Consider the following 17,903-nt stretch of genomic DNA (forward strand, 5'->3'; position numbering starts at 1 on the left):
GCCCACAACCCCCCTCCCCGCCCCCGCCCGACGCTGGCCCTCTCCGTCCAGCGTCTCCCGCGACACCGGGCGCCCATCGATGGCCTCGGCTAGCTGCACCCTGACCCTGCCTAGGCTGCTCGCCGTCTGCGAACACATCAGTCACACTTCGACATAACTCCACCACTCCATACAGTATTGCCCTAAATTTTTTCCATCTTCTCCTTCAAACACTTGCACTTCCGGAAGATTCTCCTTCAATCACCATCGCATTCTGTTGAATCATTAATCATTCCCCGCATCAGCCAGTCAGCTTCTGCGTGTACCTCGCGAGACAACTTCCTCCGAGCCTGCCGCCCACAGATATAGCTACGCTTATTCTATTTCCTCCTTCGAGATCGTGCTCGAAATGGCCGCATGCGTCGCTCCTACCCACGCCAGACGAATTTAGTACCACATCGTCATCCTCTCATAAAACATGTAATAAAACACACAATCCAGTCACCTGCTCGCCCCCGCCCGCCAAGTTTTCTGCTCTCGCAAATTTCCCTCCCTGCTGACGACCGCCATCCTTTGCTTCCGGCGCCGGCTCTGCCAACAGCCGTCCAATCATCCATCCCTCTGCCGAGCTCCCTTTAGCCTTTTGTGACTTCGTCTCGACCCACGTCCCCACATGGTCCTCAGCTGCGCTTCAGCCCAAACGGGCCATCGCTACCATTCCCATCAACACCTCCCTGACCTATTCGTTCTTTCACCCCTCCTGTGATCAGTCCCCGTGGGGCGCGCTCAGCGCTCATTACCTTACCCTATGCGGCAGGTTCCGGCTCCAAATCCAATTTGATCAGTAGCATTGGATATTTGAATATACTACAATATTGTTACAACATTGTCAGACAATTTGATTATACATGAGACACGGCTAGCGTTCATTGCAACCCTTCCGGTGCGCGCATATCGAGTTCACGCCCCGCTCATCCCTGCAGGCCTTCCAGGATCACCTTGATACCCCAAGCGCCGGGATCAGGCACTTGCTCCTGCCTCAGACGATCCCCCTCCACATACGCGCTACGGCCCGCCTTTGCCTCCAGATCTCGCGTTTTCTGTGCTGCTTCTCCCGCGGCCTGGACTGCACCCGCAAAATCGCTGCCCTGTGATGCCGACAGCCGCACGACGAACGCCTCTAGCGGGTCGACCAGCGTGCGCGACGGCGGGCGCGCCCGCGTGTATGTGTACAGCTTCTCTAGCGCAGACGTGAGCGACGTCGCCCATTGCGCGGCGGTAAGCGTCCCCGCGCCGCTGGAGGAGGCTTGCAGGCCCTGTGCGAGAGCCGAGAAGAAAATACTGTGTACCGGAACGGCGACAGTCAGGACAAGTCCAGGACACATGCCGATCAGCGGGACGTACGAATACAGCGCTCCGCTCGTCCCTCCCATCTGCTCCTCGGCCACTTTTGAGACTGCAATCGCCGAACCGACCACGTTCTCCCCCGAGATCTTGCCGCTCTCGACGTCCTTTAGCACAGCTATACGCCGCACGGACTCACATGTTAGCGCCCGTCATTGCCGCTTCAACCCGCATATAGCAGGCTGAATGAGACACCGGATAGACCTAGCACGCACCGTTGGCTCCGTCCTTTAGTGTCAGACCACAATCTCCATCGCCTGCGATGCTGTCCATTCTTGTGAGCTCCGGCTCTGCCTCGATGAGCGCTTTGCACGTGCGTTTGACGGATGCTATGAAAGCCTGGGGGTCATCAACTCGGAGCTTCGTCACCTCTCCGACAGCGGCCGCGGAAGCTACACCGGATGTCTGCTTGGTCTGCTCCGATGGCCGCAGCGGCTTAGCGGGAGCAGTCCACTTCCATCCCGGAACGTCGGGCTTCTCGTCCAGGAGTTCGAGGAGAAGCGAAGCCGAAGGCGCGGAACTGTCGGAGGATTGGGGCAGGAGAAGCACAGTGATTGAAAAGCCAGGCATATTCAGACTCGTCTGGACAGAAGGTTCGACGTCATCTAGGCGACCGCAATCTCGGCATGGGACGAGACGTACCATAAATGTACCCGCAAGCACCCGCTCGATCTGGAATCCCTGTGCTTCCAGTGCAGTCCGAGACTCGCGCACGACGCCCGCCATCTCGAGTTCGCTCGTCCCTCCGAGATTGTTGATCAGGAGCACGATCTTATCCTGGCCCTTGAATGGGAGGAACGACCGCTCTGGGTCGGTTGTCGACGTGAGCAGCTCCAGGAGCTGGGGAATTAGCTCATTCAGCGGCGGCACGGGAGATAGACGGCGGTTTCCTGGCTCGTTGTGGATGCCCATGCCAATCTCAATCTCATTTGGCTTCAGGTGCGATTCGCCAGCAGCCGTTCCGGGGACCTCATCGACGATTGGAAACGCATCAGCAAAGGGCGAAATTGGGCCAATAAAAGCAGCACTCACATGACAGTGTTCTAATCCTACGCCAATCGTACCAACGTTGGCCGCAACCCATTGAGCGATGGAGTTCACTTCGTCAAGGCCTCCGCCCCGTTTGGCTAGCGCGCCAGCGATCTTGTACACTAAACAAGTACCGGCAAGACCTCTGCCAGCATGATAAGCACGCGGGAAAATGAATAGACGATAATCGCACATACCTTCTGCCGACGATCTTGCCCTGTGTCTTGCCTACGGCGACGTCATCGCCAACAATAACAAACTTGACACGATCAGACTTTTCTGGATGTTGGGCCGCATATTGCTCTTTCGCCAACCCGAAATTGAGAATGTCTCCAGTATAATTTCTTTCGTGGAAAGATGTATTAGCATATGGGAAGTTTGACAGCAGTTGTGCAACGTATGACTCACTTAACTATGATCACAGTTCTGCAATAACATGCATAGTCAGCAAAGCATACACAAGTATGAGTTAGGGACAGCTACGTACCCCTTTTCGTTCTCCACGAGATCAATGGCCCGACGCACTTGGAAAGTGTTTGGGGATGCAAACACACTCCCACAGGCAGCAGCTGAGCACCCATGTCTCGAATCAGCATCTCCGTCCCATGCTCCCATATAATCCATCAAGGTACTTGCCAGTGAGCATGCCATCGCCTGAGAATCAGCGCAGTTGAGTATGATGTCATTTTATCGATGCAACAAGAACTGACCAACAAACCCTGCATGGGCAGGCTCATGGCCTGACCCTCCGCCGCAGATAAGGGCGACCTTTGAACGGTCCGGTTTCGCAACGTAGACGACTGCAGCGGCCCGCCGTCAGTTGTTTCACGGAAGGAAATGATCGGATAGAGGATCACCTTTATCCGCCACATCGAGCGCGAGCTGCGGGTTGAGAGTACAGAGTCCTTGCAGGGATTCCACTACAAGGTTCTCCGGAGCGTTGGTGAAGTGCTTGGCTGGCGCGAGGTCAGCGGGAAAACCAAGCATGCACGACATTAAGATGGGACAGACATTGAACAGACATCGTAAGCAGACGGGACTCAGTCTGGAGTAAAATAGATTGTGGAGATCATAGGGAGCGGCGGTGGCCTATATATGCAGCGACATGCTGCGTGTCTCGGTGGGAGGCGTCCCGTCTGGCCCCTATGAAGTCAAGGAGCTTGTGACCGAGACGGTGAAGCCGCCTAGCCGTCCATGAGCCGTCTAGTTCCAATGCCCGGGCCGACGTGAGAAGTTGGCGCGACTGTAGTGTCTTCGAGCCCAGGTAGAAAGACTAGAGGTGTAGTCTGGCACCTGTAGGTGCTACCTAGGCCATTTCCAGGCGCATCTCGAAAGCTGGCGTTCAGTACAGTTCTGAGTATGGATCATGAGCCATTCCGATCTCGGCGGCAGAGAGTAAGCAAATTTTTGATTAAATCCAGATTAAATCTTCACATACGTGATATTACCACTCCTGGTTATTCCATCATGTGACTGATCGATAATCTGCTGGCGTAAACTAGCGTTGAATGGAACAATACAATCAATTACAACTCCGGTTGAAGTTCCTGTTCTTACTCTGGCGCCCCGCCTTCAACAAACGCATTCATTTCCCCTTCATACGCGTATTCGGCTGGCTCTTCCGTACTATATTTTCTAGCATTTTCTCTTTGCATGCTATGCACATCCCGCCTTTGTCCTCGCCCTCGCCTGTCATTCCCGCAAACGAAACTGCCCACAGCCGTAAAAGACAACGCTCTCAATCCATGTCCTCAGAACCATCCTCGTCCTCCCCAAAGCGTGCGGCCTCTGACGAGCCTTTTCAGGATCCGTCGCGCGCTGTCAAATCCCAGCAGTCGTCTGTCCCTTTCACCGCAGATCGCATCCCCAACGGCGACATCGACGCATACATGGCAGAGCAAGAAGGATCTGACGGCGAGGCCACCCTTTCTTCCCCTACAAAGAGGCTGGCCACAGTAGAAGAACTGTCCAAAGCCCCCATGCGCGTCAACGAGACCTGGTACGTTGTCTCCCCCTCCTGGTACAAGCGGTGGCGGAAAGCGCTCTCTGGCGAAGTAGACAAGGAAGGGCCAGTCAAAGAGGCCGACATTGGTCCTGTCGACAATTCGGACATTGTGTCTTCCACCGATGCAAATGACATAAATCAAAACGTGGCCCCGGATGATTTGGTGTACGTGCCACAGCAGGTCTGGGAATGGTTCACCCGTTGGTATGTGTTCAACGATACATTGCGTCTTGCGCTGTCGTCTTATTAGTTGACCGATGAGAAGGTATGGCCAGCCACACCAATCGTTACCCCGCAAGGTGGTTGCCAGGGGAGTACAGGCGGAGCTTTCACTCGAGCTCCATCCTCTCAAAATCAGGATGCATATATTATCTGCAGATACTGCCAGCCAACCTGAGACACCGCCGCGCTATGCGACCGTATCCTCGGTGGCATCGGTTACCGACTTGGTTACCACATTGGCTACATCTATGTCCGATCTAGCTGCTACTTCGTCATGGAGAGCATGGAAACTCGCCGACGACAGCCGTCCGCTGGATTCATTGTACTGCACTTCAACGCAGCTGAAGGAGCGCGGCGCCACATTAGTAGACCCAAGTACTCGGTCGGTAGAGGATGCGCTAATCCAATCCGGCGACTCCTTCGTATATGAGGAAGAGAGCCTAACCTCGTGGGTAGTCGATGCTAACACTGTGTCTGCACAGCCAGTCGCCGCATCTGCATCGACATCGGAGCCGATAACCACCAACAGCACCCCGCCGAAGGTTTTCGGTTCGGATGGCGATTTCTTCAGTCAGATGCAGGCCAAACTGACCTCGCCTGCGAAGACGTCCTTGGCCGCTCCCTCTGCTCTAAAGCCATCGGTTACTATTAAGCCGACTTCTGCCACATCCTCGCGCTATAAAGCGTCGTCCTTGGAGCCGGGGACGTTGGGTCTTGGAAATATGTAAGTGTCGTAGTGGCCAACGTGACTGCTGAATGCTCATCCGCCGTGAAGGGGCAATACCTGCTTCATGAATTCTGCGCTGCAATGTCTTGCGCATACCAAGGAGCTAATGGATTATTTCCTGAGTACGTTATAGCCGCCATGTACTTTACGCTTGAATAGCTCATGTCATCGCAGCTGGTGTATTCGAGGAGGAACTGAACCCTGACAATCCTCTCGGTATGCAGGGAGCCATCGCTCAAGCATTTGGCGCTCTTCTCCAGCGCATCTGGGCTACAGGCTCATCTAGCACATCATACTCGCCGCGCGAGTTTAAGCAGGCGTTGCAGCGATTCGCGCCGCAGTTTAGTGGGTATCAGCAACATGACTCACAGGAGCTTGTGGCGTTCTTACTCGATGGGCTGCATGAGGATCTCAACCGTGTCCTGAAGAAACCATACGTGGAGAAACCTGACTGGGAGGGCGGGGGAGACAAGGAGTTGGTCGGATTGGCTAACGAGTCTTGGCAAGGCTACATGAGGAGGAATGATAGTGTCATCGTCGACCTCTTTCAAGGCCAATATCAAAGTACGCTCGTTTGTCCTGAATGCGAAAAGGTAGGGCGTTTGTCTGTATGTCTGGAGTTCCTGTTTTCTGACATACTGACCCATCAGGTCTCGATAACGTTTGATCCGTTCATGTATCTCACTCTTCCGCTTCCGATTCAGAAGAAATGGAAGCATGCGATCTATTATGTACCGTGGAGCCTGGCAAAGCCACATGTGAAGGTATGCTGGCATCACTGTTGGACTTTTAGCGTCCTCGATCATTCATGTTTGTCTAGATACCGGTCGAAATAAACAGGGACGCCTCTTTCAAAGACCTACGGCAACTGCTGGGTCGTTGGATGGATGCTGATCCTGACTGTGTGAGAACATTTTGCCCGTCACTCGATGTTCATAGTTGCTAATATCACTGAAGCTATTGACGATGGAAACATTCAGCTCGCGTTTCTACAAGGACCTTGACGATACCTGTCTTGTCGGTGAGATGAACGACAATGACATTATCGTATGCTTCGAGTTGCCATGCCACGCGCAACAGAGCAGGACGTACAAGCAGAGCCCAGATGACCCAGTTATCATCGCCGTCAACTTATGTGATATTCCTGCACGTCAAGCCTATCGCTCCCAAAATCTCTTCGGGTACCCGTTTGTCATCGTGCTAGACCAAGAACAGGCAGCTGATCCCGATGCTGTATATGAAGCTATTATCGATCGACTACAGCGGTGGACCGACAATGCTCGAGATCTCTTTACCTGGGAAGCTACTACACCTGATTCGCTAAAGCCAGTTCGAATACCTCTTTCTGGTTCCGCGGTGGTGAATTCCATCACCGAGATCAAGGAGAACGGTGATGTTGTGACAGTCCAGGAGCCGACTATAGAGGAAGGCGATATCACCGACGAGAAGGCGACCGTTGTACAAGAGTCAGATGAAGTGCCTATGGAGATTGATGCCGACGAAGAGGTCCGCAAAGTCGGCGTCAAGAAGGACATTTTCAAACTTCGCATTCAAGCTTGTGATGCCAAGTATGGCATTGGTTATGGCTCGTATGGCACATCTATCCAGCGTTTCGATTTATGGGAATTTTACGCGTCGCAAACGAAGGATCTGCCGGATGGATCGTCAGCACCAGTCCTGCGCGAAAACAGCATACTCCTTGCTGAGTTCGATGAAAACATGAAGGCATACTACTTCGGTGATGGCGATGGACGCTGGGATAGTGCGCGATGGGATAGATGGCAAGCTTTTGAACACCCTGAGTACATTGCCAGTCGACAAGCGGCGGCTTCTATGAAAAACAAGGGCATCTCGCTTCAAGATTGCTTGGACGAGTTCACACGGGAGGAACAACTTGGTGCAGATGATCTTTGGTATTGCCCACGCTGCAAGAAGCACCAGCAAGCCATGAAACGATTTGACCTCTGGAAGGTGCCGGATGTACTTGTCGTTCATCTAAAGCGATTTAGTAACAGCCGGACGCTACGCGATAAAATTGACACATTCGTTGATTTTCCCATTAACGGTCTTGACATCTCGCCGATGGTAGGTGAACGCCAAGTCGCCCAAAGACTAGTCGAGCAAGGGGTGGACATAGCTCAGCTCGGATTGAGTGACATCGACGAACCGCTCATATACGATCTCTACGCCGTCGATGAGCATCTTGGAGGTCTCGGAGGCGGTCATTATCGCGCATATGCATACAACGATACTACCGACAAGTGGTACCACTTTGATGATTCTTATGTCTCACCGGTTCAACCAGAGGCGGCAGTGGTACGTTCTCAGTTTTGAAACTTTCACATAGGTTACTGAGATAGATGTTGTAGAATGCCAACGCTTATCTTCTCTTTTATAAGAGGCGTACATCCCGGCCCCTGGGAGGCAAGAGTCATGCAATGGTTGAGGCCGCTAGGACGAAGGCAACTGTTTCATCGACATCTACCCAGCCGGTTGATCCACCAGCCCAGACCGTTCTTACACCTCCGACAACAGAATCAAATAATAGTGTGGCTCCACAACTCGCCTCACTAGCTGGATTGAGGTCGTTTACCGACGATTGGCCCACCCAATCACAACTTTCCCCGGCATCTTCTCCTCCTCCGCTCGATGACGGTGAACCACCATCATTCGAAAATGCTCAATTTGATAGTGTCCTTCAAACTTCTTTGGATCCTCTCGCCATATCCACACATCGGTTCGACTATCCCAGTTCGTCGTCGAGAGACTCTCCGACCTCATCCATAGAAGCGTTACCGGATATGGATGATGCGGAGAATGCTGAGCAGCATATCGAACTCGATGAGACTCAGGTATCCTCCTTTGAACAAACTTTACGAAGAGCTGGGTTTGAGTCTTCTGTGGCAAGAAGATCTTCACCCAGCTCATGGAGTTTGGACGGGCCTCCTACCTATTCCGATGACGACCAAGACGAAATAGAATCTGTAGGTGCCGTGCGTAGCGGCACTCCTCTGTCGGACATTGATGTATAGTAGTAGATGACTGTTGTGCTAATCGCTGTCGATCAATGTAGAGCATGTTTTATTATATAATTCGATTACATGTACGTGGGCGTCTAATACCTATGCTGTTGAGCATTCGTATGGTGGCTGTGGAGTCTACAGCGTGCATGTTATCTCTCGAATATCTATCGGCGACTGCTATTTATCACAGAGAGTGGTAGATCTTGCATTGGTGTGACCCGAGGACGTTCTAGCGGAATCAGTCCCTGACGAAGTGAGATGAGTCGAATTCCCGCAGGTCTGCTTTATCTCGCCATCTACAACCCGACTCTCCATTCGGCTGTCCAGACCAACCATGACGATGAGGACGCCGAGGAACAAGCACAAATCCTATTTTACACCGCCCGCGAACGCGCTGTCTCTCGGGATCGTATGCTTCGACAAATTGGTTTGGCGAAGGCTTTAACGAACTTTGCCGAGTGAGTGCGACTACACTATTCAATATCCGGTGGCTACAATTGTGCGTCATTTTCAGGCTACTCCAATCAAATGATAGTTGTGAAAACGTACATGCTCAATCTAGAAGGATGATCATGGTGTCGCCTGAGCCGGACTATTGGATTCATGCAGTGAGTATCGTGAAATGAGACGGTGGCAGACTGGCCAATATATGCACTGAAATAACAGATGTGTCATAGTGCTTTGAGCTCGCCAAAACTCCAAGACCGCCAACTAAGGCGAAAGCGAAAGCAAAGAAGAGTGACCCAGTCGTCTCACAGGATGTGTCCTTCGACTTCCATGACTCCTCCATACACGATATTTCACTTCGAGAGCATCTATTACGTGGGTATGAAGAATTCAAGGTATGTCTTATCCAGAACAAATGCCTGATGCTGACGACGGCTGAAATCTACCCAGCTGACACATGGCTCTCTCGCCGGCATTCTCTCAACCGCTGGACAACAAGCCTTGGAGCTTCAGCTCGAGAGATTTTTCACCGTCTGGGCTTGGAGATGGGATGTTGAAAATGATGTCGATTTTGCCTCCTCTTTGGGTAATTGTTCACATTTCTATGTCTATAGATTCATCCTCATGAGTATTCTCACTCAACAGGCGTTCAGATACATCCACTAACGCATCTGTTATCTCCTGAGCTGGATAAACTTGAATCGCTCCTACCTGAAGACACCACTGTATTTGCCCTCGCGGCTCCGTTTGTCATCCCATCTTTCAAGTTCTCTGCATCAAAGTACCCCGCATGTCTCACTCATCACATATTATCCCGTGTACTACCTGTCCCTCTGGCGACCCCCAGTGATTCTCCCTCGACGCCAATAGAAACCGTACCTCCGACAGATACACTGCAGACGAGTGAGGGATTCTCCGCAACTGATGGTGGTACTGGTACATCTAATTCTTCCGTGGGTGCGGGCAGTATGCTCGCAATGCCGAGTGTAAGCCTCAACATGGATGTGCGCACACTCAAATGGGGTTGGCCTAGTTACTTTGCTTTTGGGAAAGGGACTACACCCAAGACATCTTATAGTCTTCCGATGCCTTCAGCACCAACTGCTTCACCTCCACTAGAACAGAGTGACGACGCTACTGAAGAATTCCATTCGCATGCACGTCAGGTGGCTGCAAATGAACCACTTGATGTCGATGCGGAATCTCTACGGGAAGCTATGTCCACTGAGTATGCGCACAGTGTTTCTACCCAAAATACACCTCCAGGTACACCTCCCTCCGCTCCCGACCGGATGGTCAGGAGTGACGTTCTCGGTACTGGGTCAATAACGATAGGGTGCCTACAAGAGCACTCCACCCCCGGAAGTAATGATATTCATGAAGATGTTGCACGCATTGAACCAGTCGTCCGCGTATCTGGGGCTGTGCCCGGTGCACAGCAGGCCGTATCATATTTTCCGTCTTTTACAGTACATTTACCCGCAGCCACAGATAACCGACGAACACAGCCTAGAACAATATGGACCTTCTCTGTACGTCTATCTTCTGTGTGTGGAGCGCGACACTCACTCTTTTTAGCGAGACCGCCTAATGTTGGGGCTAATACTCGATCCTGAATGTTCATACCGCCAGCATGAATTGATAGAAATTGTTGCTGAGACATTGGCGAGTCTAGTAAGCATCGTGGAAGAAAACGTTAAGAAAGTGTAAAACTTCAGTCATCTAATTTAGACCTAAAGTGATTCCACTGACTTCGTGCACCCAGGGACTCTACCACTGGACTGCCCACTGTGACCACAATTTTGCAGCCGCAAGATCATCATGTTGTATCTTCGAATGGTTTTACAAGCATATCTTCCACAGGGTTCAAAGCTGGCACAGAGCATCTGTTCTATTCTCGACAAATGTTCCAAAAGTACGCTTCTGATGCTTCTGACCTATGACATGGAATAGTGATTTAACCTGCGAGACAGCGACCCGGATGTATCTGAGATTTTTTCGCGAGGACTACATCCTCAGCACTGGCACATGGCAAAACGGGGTCTAGGAACAGATGAAGACGGGCGTCGAGCTGACGGCGAGGTATTCATGCAAGTAGCCCGAAAGGAAAGTACCCTCACAGATGTTGATAATGAGTTGAACGCTGTTGTAAGGAAATTCATAGGCAGTACTAGTGATGGAAACTAGATTTCAATATACTGTATATCCGTATGCTGAATTTATAAACGTAATGTCTCAATTGCGTGCACTAACGGTTTGAACCTTCTGTCAATGAACCTGAGCGTCAATTCGGGGCTGCATACGCTTGGGAATGCTAAGCCCCAGTATCATGTACACAGTACAGCGGAATGCCTCACCAAAGTGTATTGGTATGGTAGAGCGGATGGCTCCGGGACAGCCGCGTGACAGTTCGCTGGTAAATGTGCATCACATGATGCTCGCATTTTGGTGGCGCACGCGAGTGCAAGCTCATCCTTCTCGAGTGACTTGGTCCTCCAAAAGCCATATAGTGGCCCTTCTGTCTTGCTACTGCCACAATGGATTCTTCGTCTGCTTCTTCACAGGATCCCACCTCCATTCTCCAAAATGTTACCTTCAGCCGCAGCGAAGGGTCCCCGGTGTCTACTGACGATGCTGTCACTGCATCAGACCTACTTCTTGGTGCCTTCGATCCCTCCAAACTGCATCCAATGGCTGGTCTAGAGGATAAGCTCGACTATCTCTTGTTAGATGATGACAAAACCAGTGATCTCCCCGGCTCCAGCACGGCAATTCCCTCTCGGGGCTGGAGTGATGACTTGAGTTATGGTACTGGCACTATGTACCTAAGCGGTACGTCTCACTGCGTCGTGTCATGCATCTCCTGTACCGCATTCCCAATTCACAATTGCTATTCAATTTCAATCTCCTCGGCTGTACTCTCACCTTATCTCTCTTATTGTCTTTGTGCATCACATGTTCATCTCCAATGGCCTCAGGTCTCGCCCTTGGCGGTGTATGGGGTTTGCGTGAAGGCGCGCGAAGACCCTTAGCAGTGTCTAACGCAAGGCTGCGGATCAACAGCATCCTGAACTCCGTAACGCGAAGAGGGACATTCATTGGCAACTCAGCAGGCGTCTTAGGTCAGACTTCTTTCCTTAGTGATATTCGTCTTTTTGTTCTCACTGGTTGATGAATTTAGCCCTTGTCTATAACGGTCTAAATTCCAGTATTGACGGCATACGAGGCAAACACGATATACTTGGGAGCATGGCTGCCGGAGGGCTTACCGGGGCGCTGTACAAATCTACCGGTGCGTCCGCAAAACTTCCGTATCTGGTCTTTCTAATGCTCCCTTGTGGCAGCTGGAGTTAAGCCTGCACTAGCGGCAGCAACGTTTGTGTCAGCACTTGCAGGATTATGGAGCTATGTGAAACGAAACGTCTAAACTATACACGCACTTACTTAATACATTATATTTCTCCTTCGTGAGTTTTCTTTGTCGAGACCTGTCGCCTTTCCCTACAATTCTTTATGAGCTTTCGCAAAGTGAGTTCCATTATTGAGTTTCTTCAGATGCGATGCCCACCAAGAGTCACCCGGAGGTCGAGAGCGGCTCATCTATCAATGAACATATGGCACAGACTTCCCATCCAGTGGTATTTATGTTCACGCTCCATTGGTTCTTATTGTCTTGCATCTGCCACATGTACCCGTTCACTTTCTGCGGCGCCTAGATTTTATGCACCCTCATCGTCCCCATCGCTGTTTCAGTCGCCGCCGTCTCCGCGGAAAGCAAGGGTATGCCGTTGAGACGATGAGCTATTTTTCTAGTGCAAGTGCAAGCTCCAATCCCAAATTCCACGATCATGCGGTGGATTTAAACGTACGAAATGTCCCTGATATCCGATTACAAATCGAATTGCGTTCCACCATCCTTCATGAAGACAATGGGCTACGCGATGGATTGGTGAGTAATTTTTAAATGCTCCAAATTCTGTTCAATCTTAGTTACATCTTCTCAAGAATGCCGTGTCCTATACGACGGACGAACAGTCACTACGTTCTCCAGAATGCAAATCAGGGCGACTGACTGTGACTGCATCTGTGGATGGGACAAGCTCCGCAACTACCCCCGGAGAGCACAAGCTCTCAATCAACTTTCTGGCAGGCAATACAGGCATAATGAATCATGTCTCCTCAGATACAAATCCATCCTCGAAGTCGATCAGGTCGCCATCTTGTCGAATACTGCATAAAGGACATCCTTATGCATTAACTTCTCCGGGTCTGAAGGTAGCATCCAAATATCCCGGGGACGCTACTAGGCTAGAATATAGTTGTTTGTGATCGCTGTCATAGGCTCATAATCAAACAGATCTTACCGATTGGAGATTGTCCAACACCCGGTCAAATCGGCTGAATTTGGAGACTCTACCCTATCTCGTCTGCCCCTGGCCCCACCTCTCATTGCCCGACTTCTAATCCCAAATCAGTCGGAAACAGGGCCCATTGAGTCAGTATGTCAACATTACGAGATTTCTGAGCACTGATAGTGATATCTCCCGCAAGCGAGGCAGACCTCCCCTTTCTTGTTGCCCATCTTTCTCTGTTTCCTAGCAGCGGTTCAGCGATGACTGAGGGCAAGCGTGCCATGTCCCAGAGGATGCTTTACGGTAGTCTAGTTTCCTCTCCGCACATTCTACGAGACCTGCGTGGGAAGCAAGGCGTATATTTTTTGTTTCCGGATGTCAGCATCAAGCATCGGGGACAATATCAATTGGGTGTTGTTTTGCTCAGGCTGACCAGGCAAAATCCATTTTCCACTCTTTAGTGAAGGCAATCCTTGACAGTTTTCTCTCACCAGCGGTAGTGATCCAACCTTGGTTGCCAACGAAGCAGGGTCTGTTCTTGCTCAAGCCAGGTCTCTCCCATTTGACGTAGTGCCGCGGAATGACTACGTTGCGCCTGGTACACAAAGTTTTCTTCCTTTATTACTATCATTATTACACGTCTGACAACTTTGTTTTCTTCAGCACAGACCCCGCTCACTCAGTATTTTCTCCAACAGGGAGCTCGCATGTACGCTTTTACGTCCTCCGTTCAGTCTTACGCACGATTCCGCTGAATGTCAATAACTAAAGGGCTCCGCATACTACTTGCCGCCACGGTGAGTACTTTCATTCGCTAAATGTGCTAATGTTCACATTGGTACCTTTGTTCAGCTACGCTTAGCGCGACAATTATTTAGCAGACTGAAAATCATCCTACTTCGTTCCTCGCTTCGTTTTTTGAGTTCTGAGTAATGAGCTACATAGATATTTCGCCGCAATAGTAGCGTGCGCATCACCGAATGATCCTTCGATAATTTCAGAGATGCTTATGATACTTTCCAGCCCAATCTGCTCATTCAAGAGTTCCCAGATTTATGTGATATACACGTACTGAGTTGCAGTATGATGGTTATGTACAGGCGATACAGGTCTTCCTCTTTGTCTGCTATGCTAAACGCGACTTCACACCATTGTTACAGAAATACTAAAAGACGGTGCCATCACTCTCAATGTCAATCGGGGGACCTCCGGTAGCCGGACGCCTCTCCTTTGCAATCTCTCGGCCTGCTTTCCAAGTTGCGCTTTCTAACACTTGTGCCAGCGACAACTGCTCCGCAGTCAACCCGAGTTTCTGGCGAATTGCGGCAGCAATCCGGTCTCTATGGACCATGGACCATGGTCAGGTCTGCTTGGAAAATTAATACGAATGACAACTTGACTCACAATTCGATAACGGTCATTGCCCGCCATTCTACAATCGCTGGATGAGAAGGGGGCAGCCTTGGAATAGGCGAATCAGAGTGGGGATAGAAATTGGCAGGGAGCGCCCCATCCCTGAGGGTAAGTACGCCTAAATCGACGAGCAATCCACCTGCAACGTAGCGTGGAATTCGAAAACGACACATGAGCATGCGGACGAACTCTGCACAATCTGGTGAGACTATACCGTTGCGATATTCCGGCAAACCAGTCATGTGTTCCAATCCTTCAAACTCCCAGCCCAGGACCTTCTGAATAGGCTCAATCAAGCTGTATGTGATCCAACCCGTCAGTTTGTGGAAAGGTACGAGCTCATCCCCTTCTGCCACTGCACTTGACTTCAGAGCGTTACATGGCCAAACATCACCGAGCAAAACGCCACCCAGGGTAGTCCTTGTCGCAGGCCAGATTGAGGCGAGACCCTCGATGAGGACAGTCCATAAACAGAAAATATGGACACGTCGCGTAGATCCCTCTGCGATTGACTCGGACTCCAGGAAGTCTAATGGTTACCATGATATCTTGTTCCAGATATATCAGAGTCTTGTAATCAACTGACCTATTAGGTTACCTGGCCTGGCATCAGACCCAAAATAGGCCGGTTTCTCTTCCAAGGCCTTGCTTAGATGAATGAGCAGAGATGTTCGCCCGTCGATGCCGACCATGGGATTAGAATCATTGACCTGCATGGCAGCAGCGGTCATTTCTTGTGAGATACACGACAATCCTGCCGCTAGGAATAGTACTTCATAAGGATCAGAATAGAGATTAAGTGGTGTTCAGTTCACCGTCTACCCGATGAGGGTTACTCCTGTCGCTGGAGAAAAAACCGTCCTCGAACATATTGATGCTAGCGACGCCCAAACCTTCAGATCTTGTGAACTTCATGTCTGACTGCTTTTCGTGATACGTCCATGTATTCCCAGCGCCTGCATCGAGTAACACAGACACCAAGAAAAGGTCGATGAGGCGTTTCGTAATTTCCTTCTGGCTCGGAGGGTTTGCCGCTATTTTCCATTGCGCAATCAGAGGCTCGACTCTGGGACGACCGGCATCCAAGTGGCGCCAGCGACCATGTGGAGGAATCTGCACAATTATAGACGATTGTTGCTGGAAGCTGAACGTACACGATACTCACCGACGCGAAGTCAGATCCAAAATCGCGCTATGCAGAATGAATGAAAGTTCATTGGCTATCTGTTCAAACTAGAAGTGGATATCCGAACAGACGTACTTTGATGATATCAACGCAAAATTCTGCGGCATTAGCCTCTTTCTCTGGGTCGTATGTGAAGTAATCTAGCTTGCCCTGCCGTGCAAGAGTATACACCCGTCCGCATCTTTCGCGAATTGCTGGGAGTGTTCGAAGATACGCTGCCGTCTGCTCAGAAGTAAGAGGTTGGGCTAAACTCATCATGATTGTCCACAGTGCGTGTAATATCGTCGCTGCTGGCGATCACCTTTGAAGTAGAGTGGCAGCCCGAAGTTACGTCAACTTGAAGAACTCATGCAGTAGCGGGCGTCATCTCATTTATAATATTGAAGTAGTCGTTCAGTTACACTGAATATTATCCAGTCCGTACTACCGCTTTATTGTACACTGGACCCAACTTCAGAACAACTCTTTGCCCAGAATGGGTGCTTCCACCAAATTCCCTCCACCTTACACACGTCTACATACCGTCCACCTACGTTGGGAATCTCAGAGCGTTTCAGATACCATAATTCCTCAACTCCAATTTTGCGCGCGTATTCAAATAATTTATTGTAATTGAGTCCTACAGCGTGCGGTCCATGACTGTCATCTGATAGTGCGAAGCGACCACCGCTCTCCAAAATCAGCTAATCCAAGAGTGAGCGCCCTAATAAAAGTGAAGCGGACTGACACTTACCTTTGCAGCATCCTGACCGGGGTATGCAGCAGACCAGCCCTTCCTCAAAGCGGCAGCATTAAGCTCAAACAAGGCGCCATAGCCAATAGCATATCGAACATTCCTCTCCAGCCTCTGCCAAGCTGAAGGATAGTCGGCGAATCGAAGCGAGGGCCGGTAGAGCCGACAGAGATCCAAATGCCCGACGACTTCAGGGTGGAACCGCGTAAGGATTTGATAGTGAGCATCGAAGTAAGCGCACAAAAAGGTCTCCATCTGCTCATGAATATCTTCGACTGCAAAGCTGTCAAGGCACTTCTGAAATGTCGCCTCATCAAAGTCGATGGGAATGGAGTTGACATGGTGAACAGATCCGACGAGGTATTCAATGTGCCCTTTATTGTGAATAACCTCTTCGAGTGCTTCCAGGTCTACGTCCGTAATGTACTCCGTTTCGAGGCCGACCAGCAGCGTAATCTTCTTTGCATAGTCTTCTTTCAATCTGGATGCCTCGATCAAGAATTGCTCGAATTGGGCGCTGAGCATACTCAGCTCCATCCCTTCCTTTCCGTCGGCAGAGCCAAAAGCGATAACAAATCCAGCTGGGCACAGCACAAAAGAGAGAAGGAGATATGTACCTCTTCCGGATAGAGATCTATAGCACGATATCGGGGTACGTGCTCTGTTAATCCATACACTTCGAAGCCTTGCCTGGCAGCTTCCACGACAACATCCTCAAGTGTACCCGCCGCATGTCTGCAGAATTGGCCGGAATGAGAGTGGTGGCTGTGAGGCATGGGGAAATTGCCTTCGGCATCAGTGAGCATTGCCCATTTCCGCCGAGTTGGTAAGCTGAACTGACCTGTACGTCCTGGAGTGAAGTACAGCTTCGCTGAAAGGCACGATGAATGTAGAGAGTATCTATCTTGCGTAATCTCGCAGCAGTGCAAGGCAGTGAGTCGGAGTGACTACTGGGAAATTCAGAGAAGCGAAGACGACACTATAGCCTTCGGCGTCTGCACGTGTTGTGGCCGCAGCCACTCATATAACCGCTCGCGTGCCCGAGCATCGTTCTCACTCTCCTCCGTCTCTTCTCTGCTCACCTCCCGCCTACTACAATGTCCAACCAAGACTACTACAACAACAGAGGCCAGCAGCCGTACTACCCACCTCAGGGTCAGCTCTAGAGTACTTCTAGCAATATTTCGATGTTGACAAGATGCTATAGGACCTCCGCCTGGCCAAGGCTACTACCCCCAGCAACCACAACAAGCATATCAAGGTGGGTATGGCCAGCCCCAATACGGTGGGCAACAGCAGCCTTACGGCCAACAATACGGCGGCCAACCATACCAACCCCAGCCACCGCCCCAAACGGGCTACGTGTAAGCGTTTACTTGCATT

General features: G+C 50.8%; 6 protein-coding genes across 6 annotated transcripts; 4 read left to right on the forward strand and 2 right to left on the reverse strand.

Annotated features, from left to right (window-relative positions):
* Positions 1-950: 950 nt before the first annotated feature.
* FIBRA_02386 (uncharacterized protein) lies at positions 951-3,436 on the reverse strand (the record flags this gene model as incomplete). Its single annotated transcript, XM_012324249.1, has 9 exons — positions 951-1,501; positions 1,599-1,965; positions 2,026-2,557; positions 2,610-2,756; positions 2,821-2,838; positions 2,900-3,066; positions 3,127-3,212; positions 3,270-3,368; positions 3,424-3,436. The coding sequence occupies 9 exons, from the start codon at positions 3,434-3,436 to the stop codon at positions 951-953; spliced, it is 1,980 nt and encodes a 659-aa protein (XP_012179639.1).
* A 721-nt stretch (positions 3,437-4,157) lies between these two features.
* On the forward strand, positions 4,158-8,398 carry FIBRA_02387 (uncharacterized protein; the record flags this gene model as incomplete). The annotated part of the gene is made up of 8 exons (XM_012324250.1): positions 4,158-4,621; positions 4,683-5,363; positions 5,415-5,488; positions 5,541-5,959; positions 6,017-6,130; positions 6,187-6,270; positions 6,324-7,682; positions 7,736-8,398. The coding sequence occupies 8 exons, from the start codon at positions 4,158-4,160 to the stop codon at positions 8,396-8,398; spliced, it is 3,858 nt and encodes a 1,285-aa protein (XP_012179640.1).
* A 249-nt stretch (positions 8,399-8,647) lies between these two features.
* On the forward strand, positions 8,648-11,023 carry FIBRA_02388 (uncharacterized protein; the record flags this gene model as incomplete). The annotated part of the gene is made up of 8 exons (XM_012324251.1): positions 8,648-8,847; positions 8,904-8,997; positions 9,067-9,231; positions 9,287-9,422; positions 9,482-10,368; positions 10,415-10,542; positions 10,602-10,751; positions 10,810-11,023. 8 exons carry the CDS (start codon positions 8,648-8,650, stop codon positions 11,021-11,023), a joined length of 1,974 nt encoding a protein of 657 aa, XP_012179641.1.
* Positions 11,024-11,373: 350 nt separating this feature from the next.
* FIBRA_02389 (uncharacterized protein) lies at positions 11,374-12,263 on the forward strand (the record flags this gene model as incomplete). The annotated part of the gene is made up of 4 exons (XM_012324252.1): positions 11,374-11,668; positions 11,815-11,958; positions 12,018-12,128; positions 12,181-12,263. The coding sequence occupies 4 exons, from the start codon at positions 11,374-11,376 to the stop codon at positions 12,261-12,263; spliced, it is 633 nt and encodes a 210-aa protein (XP_012179642.1).
* Positions 12,264-14,353: 2,090 nt separating this feature from the next.
* FIBRA_02390 (uncharacterized protein) lies at positions 14,354-17,045 on the reverse strand (the record flags this gene model as incomplete). Its single annotated transcript, XM_012324253.1, has 9 exons — positions 14,354-14,528; positions 14,593-14,740; positions 14,816-15,130; positions 15,188-15,361; positions 15,417-15,714; positions 15,767-15,793; positions 15,863-16,009; positions 16,321-16,470; positions 16,521-17,045. 9 exons carry the CDS (start codon positions 17,043-17,045, stop codon positions 14,354-14,356), a joined length of 1,959 nt encoding a protein of 652 aa, XP_012179643.1.
* Positions 17,046-17,617: 572 nt separating this feature from the next.
* Positions 17,618-17,888, forward strand: FIBRA_02391 (uncharacterized protein; the record flags this gene model as incomplete). The annotated part of the gene is made up of 2 exons (XM_012324254.1): positions 17,618-17,675; positions 17,728-17,888. 2 exons carry the CDS (start codon positions 17,618-17,620, stop codon positions 17,886-17,888), a joined length of 219 nt encoding a protein of 72 aa, XP_012179644.1.
* Between the last annotated feature and the right edge of the window lie 15 nt (positions 17,889-17,903).

Source organism: Fibroporia radiculosa (assembly GCF_000313525.1).
Source record: "Fibroporia radiculosa TFFH 294 genomic supercontigs, scaffold1246, whole genome shotgun sequence".
Lineage (NCBI taxonomy): Eukaryota > Fungi > Basidiomycota > Agaricomycetes > Polyporales > Fibroporiaceae > Fibroporia > Fibroporia radiculosa.